This window comes from Centruroides vittatus, unplaced genomic scaffold (assembly GCF_030686945.1).
Source record: "Centruroides vittatus isolate TY-2023 unplaced genomic scaffold, ASM3068694v2 contig_1159, whole genome shotgun sequence".
Classification (NCBI taxonomy): Eukaryota; Metazoa; Arthropoda; class Arachnida; order Scorpiones; family Buthidae; genus Centruroides; species Centruroides vittatus.
In genome coordinates, this window is record NW_027120745.1 from 739121 (window position 1) to 752938 (window position 13818).

Here is a 13818-nt window from a genome sequence, read left to right on the forward strand (position 1 = left end):
CAAGTACTTTATCCACACTTTACAAAATGCTATGTTTCAATTGCTTTGATTTTAATTTTAGTTTCAGTTTCAGTGTAAAAACTAGAGTTTTAATTATTATTTTATTACTTTTAGTTTTAATTAACTGGCTACCTAATATTAATAAATGTTAAATTTAATATTACATTATATAATAATATATTAATACATTTTTGTTATTTAATTTGAGTTAAGTACCTTTAAACACTGATTCGTGATGCCACTTATATTACATGAATGTCAATTAATGCGGTTTTTATTAATTAATTTGATTTAAATTCAATTTCAACATGTACTCACATGTGGAAAATACCATAAAATTGAAACGTGCGCCATCTGCCAACTGTAAATATAAACAAGCTACTACAGTAGGTAGGCTGCGTGCCAGTAGTCGAAAATGGTGCCGATGGGGATTGCTTTGTTATATCAATTAAACTTTCTAAGTTTGCTTAATGTAGTCTTTTATTCTGAAGGTGTGAAATTTTCAGAATGGGGACCACATTGATGATGAACGGCATGTTTAGTGACCAACTATAAGTGATCCTCTGTGATGTTTCTATCTAATACTGTCTACTTGTCCTTGATAAACCACACTTTTTAAGTTCTTCCACAACCAGAATCACAAAGGTTTAGATCAGGCCTGGCCAACCCAAATTGTTTCACGGGCCACTTTGATCACGCGTAACATTATGGTGGGCCACAATTTAGGCAAACATGTTTTTAAAAAAGTAAAACAAATACAAAATAAATAAGATTTTATTGTTATACCAAGAGTTCCTACTCGCACTTGCGCCTTGTAACAATGACACATGCAAATTTTCATTTATTTAATTGTTTTGGTACACATAATGGGAAACAAAAGTTTTAATAGATATATAATATCGTTTAGCAGGCCACACAATTTAACGTGACGGGCCGGATGCGGCTCAAGGGCCACGGGTTGGCCAGGCCTGGTTTAGATCTGGAGAATGAGGTAGCCAGGCAGTAGCAAATGCATAACTAATCACTCAATACAGTATTAGTGAAATGTTGCAGAAATTAATACAATACTCCTTGTTATATCATGTTTGTTGGGAGACAAAGAAAAAGAGCGATATAACCAGTATTAAAAATTCTGGGCTCTTACTAAACAGATTATACATGCAATGGAATCTCTATCCTCTATTCTTTCATTGGCAAGTGTTTCTGATATAAAAAAAAGCTTAGTTTTTCAATACTGAATTTTATTCCAGGTTATATTATATTAATTGACGTTTATGTAAACACCGATACCACGAATACCGATTTAGCATTATTGCCACTTTAACAATGACATTTAATGAAAAATACTTTCAATTTTATTACTATGTTTCATAATAAATTGTTTATTAAAAATTTGTTTAATGTATATTTTTCAATAAAAATTATAAATGCATAATGAAAATTTAAAAAATAAATATCCAACATATAATAGAACATCAAAACTTATAAAATTAGAGTAAAAATTCTCTAAAAAGCAAAATGAACTTACTATTGTATAAAATATTTAGAACTTTTTCGTTTAGAAATAAAGAAATCTTTTCCTTACACATTAAGTGGTGAATTCGAAATTTCACACCTTTATGTGAATTGTTGCAATATCTGTAATTCATATAAAAATGTGAAATTTCCACTTCACAGAAACTTTAAAATGAGGAGACAGTACTTAATAAAAGCTGTTTGTTTATTGGTTTTATCAAAAGGAAACATAAATGATAACTGATCTGCTCACCTGTTTTGTTTATTTAGATCTTAAATTTATTGTTTCACCTGCGGTGATAGTTTTAAGGACAATAGTAGGAATAAAATACTGTATTTCATTGCAAAAAGAAATTCAATGACAATTGTTAATTTAATTTATTGACTCAAGTTCTTTAAACTTTGAGGGACTGAAACAAAGCATGATAAATCTGAATCCACAATATAATGAGGAGCTACTGTATATGTAGCATCTGATATATGAAGGCATTCCATTTTGCCTGAAAGTGGTTGACTTGAGTCCCTTTCATGCATTGTTCAAGGCATTGTTGATGTCACTGTTGGGATAATACAGAAGTGCTAAGCTTCTGTTGGTGGTCACAGAGCATGTTAAGGGTGGGTCCATTGGAAACTAGCTTCTTTAAAGAAGAATGGTCGAAGAATACATACGGCTGTGAATCTATACCAGACTAATTTTAGATTATTGACTCTGATGCAAAATATGAGATTATCATGGCTTGAATGTGACAGTTATGGGTGTTCACTGTTCTGCAGGGAAAATGTCTCATCACTCTACAAGATCTTTCATAGCCACGATACATCCACTTCCATTCTGTAAGAAAGGCAAAGGTCAGGGCAAAGGTCATTTGAGTTTTCCTGTTTGCAACAAGCAATTGCTGATTGTGACTGATTTTACATGGATAACAGTGCACTGAATTTTAGTACCTTGCACACTGTGCATAGAATACATCCAGCTGTTGTGACATTGCATATACACTACTAGAGCTGGCAACATTATTTATTAACTGTTCAATAACAGCTATGGTAACAACAACAACTTGTGAAATGATAGGTTTACACTTTTGACTGGATTGAACTCTCAAATGTCCAATTTCTATGAATTAGTGTTTCTTTTCCCAAGAGCTTGCAAGGTTAATGATCCTCTGTGTAAATTCTTATGACAGCAAAAATTACAATTATTTTCATAAAACTGCTTCATAAGAAATGTGATTCTGACAAAATTATGGCCATTTTAATTGATAAGAATGACTTTTAATAGTTGTTGTCACTTCTATTTATACCCAGAATTTTGCTTCAGCATGTGTGCTTATGCAAAGGAAATGCCTTTTTTTTGGTTGCATGCAGTACAAAAAGTTCCATAGTGGCAGGAGTTGCACTGTATAGCATCAGAACACCAGAATTGCCACTTGGTGATATTTTTATTAAAATGGAAATAAAAATATAATACTGATGATAAAAACCTAGTCAGCTTATTTCAACATTCAGCATGAAGTTAACCTCCTATTAATTAATTTTGTAGCAAAAAAACTGATGAGGGACTCCATGTCCAAAATGCATTCTGAAAATAAAATGGTGTTTTTCTAAGTCCAATTTGATGTCCTGTGGTGGTGTAATAAGTCTAGCGATAAAATACAGCCAATCTTAGTGCTCACAAGTAGTGATGTAACGAATAGTATATTCGGCTCAGGCCGAATATCGAATATTCGGCCAGGAGCGGGGCCAAATGGCCGAATATTCGGTCAAACTATTTGGCTTGATTAACGCACGTATGAAAATTGGTGTGCAAACCGTATTTTGGCAAGGATCGTGCACCCTGCTCTCTATTGATCCGCTGTTACTACAATTTTTTTCTTCCAGTAGGTCTAAATTATTTAAATTAATTAATTAAATTATAATTATTAAAGTTAATATGAGATGGAGTCTAACGTCTACCTCTAGTGCCAAATTGATTTATAATTTATGTAATAGCTGTAAATAGCCCAATATTATTCAGCAGTTGTTGGTGTTTAGATGTAAGTTATAACTTATAAGTTATTTTATTTGCAATCGATCTTTTTAACTCTTTAATTAAGCACTAAAATTTTGTTTTTACTATGTATTTGTAGACTGAATAGTACCCTAAGGATATATACTTTAGTGGGGACATATGGTCTAGTTTCTCCCCAGTTGTGGAACAGTTCAAATAAAGTTAACATGATTTCAAATGTTATCTTTTGTATATAATGAGAAATGTTCATTCTTTGCTTTATATATAAAATAAATTGTATATTAGTTACCCATCTTCTAGAAATAGATAAATAATTCTTTTATTAAATACGATAAGTTTCAATAAAACGTTTCGTAAATCATTTTAAAATATCGTAAAAAATATTAAAATATACGCGAATACGAATATAACATAATTAACTAAACAATAACATTAATGCCCGATACATTCTAACCTACACGCCATCAATGCCATAAGATATGGGGTTAGATAAAGGCTATAATATTATTTAATTACGAAATAATTTAATACTAGAGTTAGATGCTATTTCTTATTAACCTTAATAATGATAATTTAATGTTCAGCATTAATAAAAGTTACCAAAATGATTAATTTACTGTGTTTTTGTTATTTCTTACTCCCGCTTTTAGGTATTCAGTATTCGGCCGAATAGCGAAAAATAGGCCGAATAGGCCGAATACTGGGTAGTAACCGAATATTCGTTACATCACTACTCACAAGCCATCAATAAATTTTGTATTATATTTGAGGGACTGCTATATTTATTTATTTATTGTTATATATAAACAGAGTTATATATAACAGAGGGAAAGATGGCAATCCAGCAAAAAAAAACCCTCCAGATTTTTACGTTTTTGGACTTGTGACCTTGAAAAGCCAAAATGCAAAAAAATTTGGGGTAATTTCTGTATGTCCTGATGTTAGTGTGTGTGTGTGTGGGGGGGCTCAATTTTGTTCACCCTCTTTGAAGCTTAATAACTCCTGTACTTTTTGTTGAAAATTTCTGAAATTTTGCAGGAAGATTTGCTTATTAGGAGGATTGACGCTATTAAATTTTGGTGGTTAAAGATTGAGGGGTGGGGAGATAAATAGGATCTTGTGTCTCCAGTAGGGTCAGACTTATTGATGATTTTACTTGTTATTAGCATTTACAATTTTTTATCCCTGCCCTCAAAATTAAACTTTTTTCCATTTATAATAATTTAAAATATAAGTTTTTAATAATAAAATATCGTAACAGATGGCATTACACATGCAGTTTTAAAGATTGCTGGGAAAGTTGAGCAATCTGTTGCTGGATTTTTTTAAATTTTATATTTTAAGTATATATTTAGCTTGTGTCTAGAAAATCTGGAAATTCAGACCAGTTTTAGTCCAAAGATTGCTGGGTATTTGGTCTGGTATTTTATAATTATTAGTTATTAATCATATTTTAAGTTTTTGTAATTATTAACATTTACAAAATGCTAAAATTCAAGAAAGAGAGATATTTGATTATATATTATTGTTATTCTTATGTTGTATAGGATAATTTATATATTAAAAATTTCTGTGTCATTTGGCATTAGTCTGCAGAAAATTACTAGAATGTAAATAAAACTTTTGCATAACCTAAATATTTGCTGTGTTAAAACATTACACTTAACTAGTATTATCTCAGTTATTCTTTCCTGTTTATTTCATTTTATTTCTGTTTTAATTTATTATATAGTATTAGATAATTACAACTTACTTGAGCCTGTGACCAGTGTGAAAATAATCAATTCAAATTAACAAACGTTTTCTAGACGCCTTTCGTGTCCTTCTTCAGGTTAAAACTGCGGTCACAGGCTCAAGTAAGTTGTAATTATCTAATATACACCCCGGTGTATGTGAGGAAGATATGTTATTATATAGTAGTTTCCTTATTACAGTTCTGCTTTTTGATATTTTTTTAGCTATCTGAAGTCAGTTTCAATCTAAAAATATTAAAAGGAAAATTTCAGATATAAGCAGTTCATAAGTTTTAAATGTGTGCTGTTCTGAGTAGCATGATGAAATCTTGTGTTATCCTACTTCATCCTGCATGTGGCTTAAATTATCTCTTTATCCAGCATTTTAGTCAGTCACTTAGATGTCTTAGTTGATGGTTAACTGTGTCATGGTATTTCAGTACTTGTGTTCATGTAATATTTATTTTATGTAATAAAGACTAAAAAACAAATCAATATGTATCAATTCCATGTAACAGGAGTCTATTGTAAGTTGAATAACTTTATTATTGAAATATACAAAATACTGTGGAATAAAGATTATAAAAGAATAAGATTTGTCATTATGAAAATTACAAAAACCATAAATTCATTGGAATGATTTTTCTGTTATAATTATTATAGACAGAATTTTACTTTTCAATAGCAGAATGTAATGTAATTAATATTATAAATATATAAAAGTAAGTGTACAATGTGCGTGCCACTAAAACTCAAAAACGAGTCCTGGTACAATCAAGGGAGTTATTTGGTGTGGTAACCCTCTATCCCCCATCTGTGAAGAAGATTCCCGTTTTTACCTGAAGGGCATGCTGTTGAAGGTATAAGGGCTGGAAGTTTCCCCTCTAGAAATTTCTAGAACAGTCCAGAACATTCGAGAGCATTCCACAACATTCCAGATCATTGTGGAACATTCCAGAACACACTCGAACACTCTCGAATGTTCTGGACCCAGCGCAGAGCCCAAACGATTAGGAGTTGAAATTTGGTACACAGGGTATGTCACAAGAACGTTTAGAAGGGATTTTTCAAAATTCCCCCACGGGGGAGAGTTAGAGGATTATAGCTTATCCTGAAGAACTCTCCTTTTATTGTACTATTTTAGATGCAATTTTTTGTTTTTAACTGCATTTTAGTAGAGTACCACATGGGGATGAAAGAAGTTTATTCCTTAACAATGGAAGTGTTAAGAGAAAGCAGTGTGCAAGATTTATAGGTGCAGATGCGGTTTTTTGCGGGAAATCGATCATATTTTTATACCCATCTAAAATTTTCTAATTAGTCTGGAAACAGGGAAACCTAATTCTTGCATTCTGTGAAAATGGGTAAGATTAGCTATAATGTAATAACTTTAATCTTTGCTATTGTTACCTTTGCCTGAGCAATGCCAGGCTTATCTGCTAGTATTATAAATAAATGAATTTATAAGTTTAATAATTTTCTTACTATATACGTGTATATCTTATAATCAGTTAATAGTAAATCATATCTATGTTATAATTAATTGGTATTCTTAATTATATCTTATCTAAATAATAAATAAATACTTAAATATCCCAATAATGTTTATTTATTTGTAAAAATGAGTTTGTGTTTTTTTAAATACTAATTCTAAAAGCAAATACTAATTCTTTTGGGATTTCCAATCACCATACTTAAGAGTCTTCAATATAAGTTGTTTAAAATTAATATTTATTGAATTAAATATTATACTGTTTTAAAGAATTAAAATAGTTGGACTTATTTTTTTAATATGAGATTATTCTCTTATTCACACTCAGATTCTTCAATATTATAAAACCAACACACTTTATTACTGAGAGAGTTCATTTTATAATATGAGATTATTTTATTTTAGGTTTTACTACCACAAAGAAACCTCGACACAAAGGATTTTTAGGGACACTTCTATGTTGTTTTGGAACTTCTGTCAGCCAGCAAAGTCCACCAGTTCATCCAGAAGAAAATGGAAGATATTTACCAAAGGTTTGAAACTAATCAAATTAAAAAATAACTTTATTTTTAAAGTGCATAATTTCTTCTACATTAATCTTAGAACATATTCAGTTGTTATTATTTTGTAATTTTTTTTATATTATAATTTCACTCTTTGTCATGTGTTTGCTGACTTTTGTATAGGGTAGCATGGTCATTCACTAGTTTGATACATCTAGTAATCTGACAGTAGTTGATTATTGGGTATTACTGGCACTATTGCCAAATTGTAAACAAGCTTCTGACTAGTACAAACTCAAGTTTCCACTAAATTTGAACACCTTTCCACTAAATGTGGCATGATATCAAGCCTGAGCTAGGGTGAAACATTAAATATTGTCAGGTTCATCATTATAGGCTACACAAAAAAGGTACACTATTTTATAACTCAATACTGTATAAATTTAAAAAGCATTCCTCCAAAATTTTCCACATTTGCTGCAATTTCCCACTAAATTTAGTCGGAATCCACCAACTTGGCAACATTAATTACTGGCAACAACAGTTCAGTCAGAGTAGTTGTAGTTAAATGCTTTCAAATTCAGTCTTGATGTTCTTTGATCTTAATCTGTAAAGCTCTACAAGTGACATTAATATACTCATATTGATGTCACTTGAGATCTACAGGACGGGCAGAAGTGGAGTCTGCATCAACACAGATGCCATTCATGTACCAAGTGCATGGAAGTACTATTTAGACTTCTAAAATATATGTCATATACGATACATCACAGCCTTTATTTGAACTTTTTTGAAACTTTTAAAATCAGAACGAAGCTACATTCTATAAATAGAATGGTTTTTCATTTTACACTTCCTGAAGACGGCCAATAAAGTAGTTGCTGAAAATGTTTGAATATTGAATTTGGGTGTTCTTTGCTGAAAAGTTTTCATTTAGATGTTATTCTCTACATAGACTCGTAGGAATGACCTATTCTGTTATCTTGTATATTCTGTTATCTTGTAGAGGTATTGAATAAACTCCTGGAAGGGATGTTTTTATCAGGTGGATTCTTGTCATTCTTAAATAGGGAGTATACAGTAGGGTTTCTTTTGTATGTAATATGAACTTTAGACTGTTGTGCTATATCTATATAAATGCCATTAAACAGTTTGTTACAGGTGACTACTTTGAAGAGCTTAGTGTTCTTGGAATTGAAGTTTAAACAGTATAATTGTTTAAGTAGCAAACAAAGCTGGATTGCTAACCTAAAGATATAGCCAAATGGTAAATGTGGCAAGTTTCTTCCATTTGAGATTTGAAAATGCTCTTCTAATAAGGACCCTAAAGGTGGATTTATAAGCAAGTGGATCATCAGAAGCAGGCAGAATAAAAAAGAGGACTAAGATCTTTAGATGTACGTCACTGTAAGAGTACCTTCATCGAAAGTGATGAGGAGATCCAGGAAATCTACTTGTCTATTAGTTCATTGTTCCAAGTTTAATGTTAATCCATGGGAGTTATGATTGATGGAATCAAGGAAGGTTTGAATAGGTGGAACACTCGACCAGACAATGAGAATGTCATCAATGTTTTTGGAGTAAAGGAGAATGTGATCTTCAAAGGCTAGAAGTACTTATTGCTCAAAACATCAAAGAACTGGTTCACAAAGTGTACCAGAAATGGGACTACTTGTGGGTATGCTCCTTGATTGTAGATAAGTGACACCTTAAAAACAGAAAAATGAGGAGTGACAAATGACATTTGCCAGTTCCAAAATAGAAGAATGGTATTTGTGTGACTATTCAATGTCAGAAAGTAAAAACTTATGTAATTTGCAAAAACAGTGTTCCCATCTCATGTATGGATGGAAACCATGATTGATGGTCACACATCATAAAGTACACTTGTGATGACAAATGAAAACTTCGTAATCTTATAATTAAAGAATCTAGCTCAGTAACAACACATGGAGACTGCTGGAGATGTTGAGTAATGAAACTATTAAAGATTTAGCACCACTTTGTTATTTTTGTTACTTTATTATGATAAATTGTTAATTTACTTTTTTATTTTACCCTTTGCCCATGTTTTATTTTGTGTTTTAAATTACTTGATTTTTTTAAACTTCCATTTTTGTTCTAATCTGAGGATAACCTTTGAACAAGGTCAAAAACATTTTAATAAATTGATGTTACTAGATTAAGGTGTCTTTGACATAAATCTGCAGCGAACATCCAGTTATTGAAGTATTTTATTGATTGTGTACATTGGATAACTATAATGTCCAACAGCATATAAACAAATAATTTGTTCTATGTAGAAAAATCATTATTTTCATGACATAAATGTTAGTACATTTTCTTAATCTGTGACTTGAAGATTTGAATTCTTCTTTTTTTTTAAATTAAATTATTTAATTAGTAAAATTATCAAGAAATAGTAAAACACTTGTTAGGTTAATAACCTTATTACTATAAATATTTTCTAAAATTGTTAAGTAATGTTATAAATTTCAGACAGTTATTATATTTAGATTACATTTGACTAATTACTAATTTATTTGGTTATATAGGGTGGGACAGAGAAATGGGAAATTATAAAAGCTCAATAACTCAGTAAAATTAATTATTTAAGAAATTTCAAATGTATTAGCTTAAAGGTAATAAAAAAGCATTTTATTTTTTGAAATCATCATTATTGAGGCGACCTCTGTCTCTGAGCAGACATTACTCTATTTTGAGCATATATCAGCCATTACCCACTGCAATATTTAGAAAGGGATTCTGGCTATTTCTTCATTAATTTTGAGTTTGAGCTCAGCAATATTTTGTAGGCAGTTAATATACACCTTGCTTTTGAATAGCTCACCAAAACAAAGAGAATCACAGTGACAAATCAGGTGACCTTGCAGGCCAAGAAATGTCATCATTCTTGGAGATGACATGACCAGGGAACAATTGTCTTACAGCAGTCATGGGTATTCATTCTGGTTGTGTGAGCAGTTACCCCATCTTGTTGGAACCAAGTCTGATTATTAACAACATGAAATCTGGTTAAGTCTGTGTCAAAAACATGATGTAACAGTTGTTGCATTTTTGTTGCCATCTTCAAAAAAGTAAGGCCCAGCCATCTCAACAGATGATAACATACACCATACAGTAATCTTGGCACTGTGGAAAAACTTTCGATGCAGTTTATGTGGATTTTCTGGCAAACAGTATTGCAAAATTTGGCTTATTTACAAAACCCAACAAACTGTAATGTGCTTCATCACTGACAAACAGATTTGGAGAAGAATGAAGATCTTATTCACAAAGATTCAGGAATTGACAAAAAAAATTTGTATGGCTAACATGATCACTATCATTCAATATAAGCACTATCTGTATTTTGAATGGGTGAAAACATAAGTCTATGCATTGTACACTCCTGTTTGAATTGTTTAACGAGATTGCAAGGTGTCATGCAGAGAGTTTTGGACTATGTTTGATGGTGGCCCTTACATTCACTATAGAGAGGTTTCAAGGTCACGTCATGTGATAAAACACGTTTGCTCAGTTCCTTCGTCATTTTTGTGGTCGGTTCTACTTGCTTAGCTTGCTGTTCAACAGGTTGGCAGTGTCTTTTTTTTTTCAGTTTAAACTTATAAAAATACTGCAGTTCTATTATCATGGATAAAGTTAAAAAAGATTCTGTTCTTGTGAGCTATTCTAGCAGTCTAACAGGATAAGATGCAGTTTTATAGAAAGAGAAAATTTCATTATGTGAAGTGATCCATACAAAGCCAGCTTGTCAGACTGTTGTAGATCAAGAGTTGTGGCCTTTGAAATATTAAATCTGTAAGCCAAATTTTCGAAACTTAAATTTAAGCAAAGTCTCATCAAACATACTATCATCTCTTGAAAAGGAGTTAATTTTCTGGAATTTGGATGATCAGTTTGTTTGCAATAAATGTTCAGCACCAATGAAAGCAATTTAAAATTTCTGAGCTTAGTAAAAAAGTGAACCATGTTGTCATCACTCTCAAAAAACTCTTCATTAAAAACATGTTTTTTTTTTTTAATAATAAAACTTTGGTTTTTAAGTTTGTATACTCATGTTGCAAGCCTTCTAAAAACCCATATCCTTAAATTCAGCCTGGCAAGTGATAGTTTCAACTAAAGATGTAGTTTGTACCCATGCATTAGTTTTTAAAGGCAGATTCTTCCACTTCTGCAGTTGTTGAGATCTCTACATCTCTAACAGTAGAAGGTTGGGAGGGCTTCAGTTGCCTTAGAAGTTTCAACTTCTAAGGCAACTTGTCTCTTGCGATTACATGCTCTTTCATAACACACCTGATTTGCAGTTGGGTTGTGGCCACTCTCGTACCCCATGTATGTTGGCACCCAGTTTGGTGATTACTCATCATACAATGAGGAAGGTTTCCCTTTGGGGTGAAAAAACTTTTTAAATAATATATTATGACAATTTAATATTAAATTATTATTATTAATATACTGTATGTAAAATTACTAACATTAAACAATATGAAAAGAACTTATCATTATGGTCTGTTATATATAAATAAGAATTTGTCAGGAACAAGTTGAAGGTTACTATGTAATGATTATTTGTTACTAATGTAAAAAATAATTGTAAAAAGTAACATCTTAAAGAAATGTTAATGTTTCTCACCAAAATAACCTAACTTAGCTATTTGTAAAATGAACAATGGAAATTATTGGTTTATATCTTAAAAAATACACAATTTTATTTATGTAAATTAGACTGGAAGGACAATTGGCTCAAATGCCATTTCTAATTCTTCATATGCTAAGCAATTATCTTTGCTTAACACTTTAATATTAACGCTATTGTATATTACAAGCAGGCACTTTATGATACTCATTCAAAAGTTTATCTAATTTATTTATAACTAGTAATCTGAATTACTGCTTACCTGAAATGAAATGTTTCTGACAAACTCTTGTATTGATATTCACTTTATCTGTATTGAAATTTTTCCGGTTAATTCTCGAGAGCCATGCAGTTTGTCCTTCTGTCGTGAAAGCTCCTCAGTTTGGGATCCTTGACAAATAATGCCGGGAATTTTAAAAAAGGATGTTTCTTTATTCTTGAGTGAACTAGCATTACACTCAATTACACAACAAATTACCATAGTGATATTTGGGACAAATAAACAACAAAAGAACTTCAGCTAAAGTGCATGTGAACACACACAAAATGTAAACAAGTCACAAAGATGGTGCTGGACAATTGCGCATGCTCATGATGTCATTTGTGATGTTGATACGAAACCCCTCTATATTTTCTGGGGTGTACAGTTCTTGCTGTACCTGGAGGCTTTTTTTAGTGCAGAATCAGTTTCCTCAAAGTTCTTAATCTATATCATAATGGCATGTCTGGACAGCATTGGATTATTTGTTGGACATTGAACTGGCAGCAAAATAACTGTTGAGTGGCTTTAACACAATCATTAGTTTTATAATGTGCCTTAATGACAAATTCATGTTGTACATCTGTCCACTGGTTCATGATTACTAAATACTATGCTCTTGAAAGCATAACATTGGTGAGTAAGCTAGCCCTACCTGACAAGTGCCCAGGAAAATCGACTTTGAAAATCTGTTTCTCTGCCCCACACTGTATTTATATATATTATTTTTATGTATAATGTTAGATTACAATATTCAATAAAAGATATTATATTTAAAAATACTATAAGCACAAAAAACTGGATTAAATTACCGTATATCTTGGCGGATAAGACGATAGTTGAATCATAAAAAAAGGCCCCGAAAATCTGGGGTTGTCTTATAGGACAGATACAAAAAATTAGATTGAAATTTATGTAAATTAAAACCGTTATAAAAAAGCGGACAGACCGTAATTGTTTACTAATAGAGAGTAGGGTATGTGCAGAAAATAGAATAGCCCATACGACGTTTTTGTGAATAGTCAAGGTCCCCGAATGCCGAATCAGTGTGAATGCTTGCAACAATTGCAAGACAGTGCTGCCAGATGCAAGAAAATAAATTTGTTCATTTGAAAAATTACAAATAGGACATAATTCCGTATACACTATACAGTATTATTATTCAGATGATGATCGCTGATCTAAACTAAATCTCATAGGCCGTTGATAGTTTGGGGTCGTCTTATAGGACAGATATAAGCTAAAGCTATAAAACTTCGACGAAAATTTATATCTCGTCTTATCTGAAGGTTGTCTTATCTGCCGAGATATACCGTATAAATAAAACATAACTTAGAACTAGTAAATCGGCAAAAAATATTTTAATTACAATTAATGTTTTCGACCACTTTGAATGATCATCATACAATCTATTAAAGAACACAAATTAGAACAAAAGTTTTTTTAGAGCAGATGGAATATGTATTTTATTGGTTGAGGCAATGAATGTCACTCTGACCAATTACATATCAAAGAATTTTTTAGGTAACATCAAAATGATCAAAAATGCTGTTTTTTGTGAATAGAAAAACATTAACAGTAAGAAAAATTCAGTAAGAAAACAGAATTTAATAGTAAACAAACATTTCCAATTTGCTTTGAGCAACCA

The 13818-nt window shown here is 31.3% G+C and overlaps 1 protein-coding gene across 1 annotated transcript in view; it reads left to right on the top strand.

Annotated features, from left to right (window-relative positions):
* Positions 1 to 13818, top strand: part of hzg (herzog) — a 96743-nt gene that overhangs the window by 38230 nt on the left and 44695 nt on the right. Inside the window, exon 2 of the mRNA XM_067276263.1 lies at positions 7154 to 7281. Coding sequence (XP_067132364.1) covers positions 7154 to 7281 — 128 coding nt within the window. The remainder of the gene's footprint in view (positions 1 to 7153; positions 7282 to 13818) is intronic.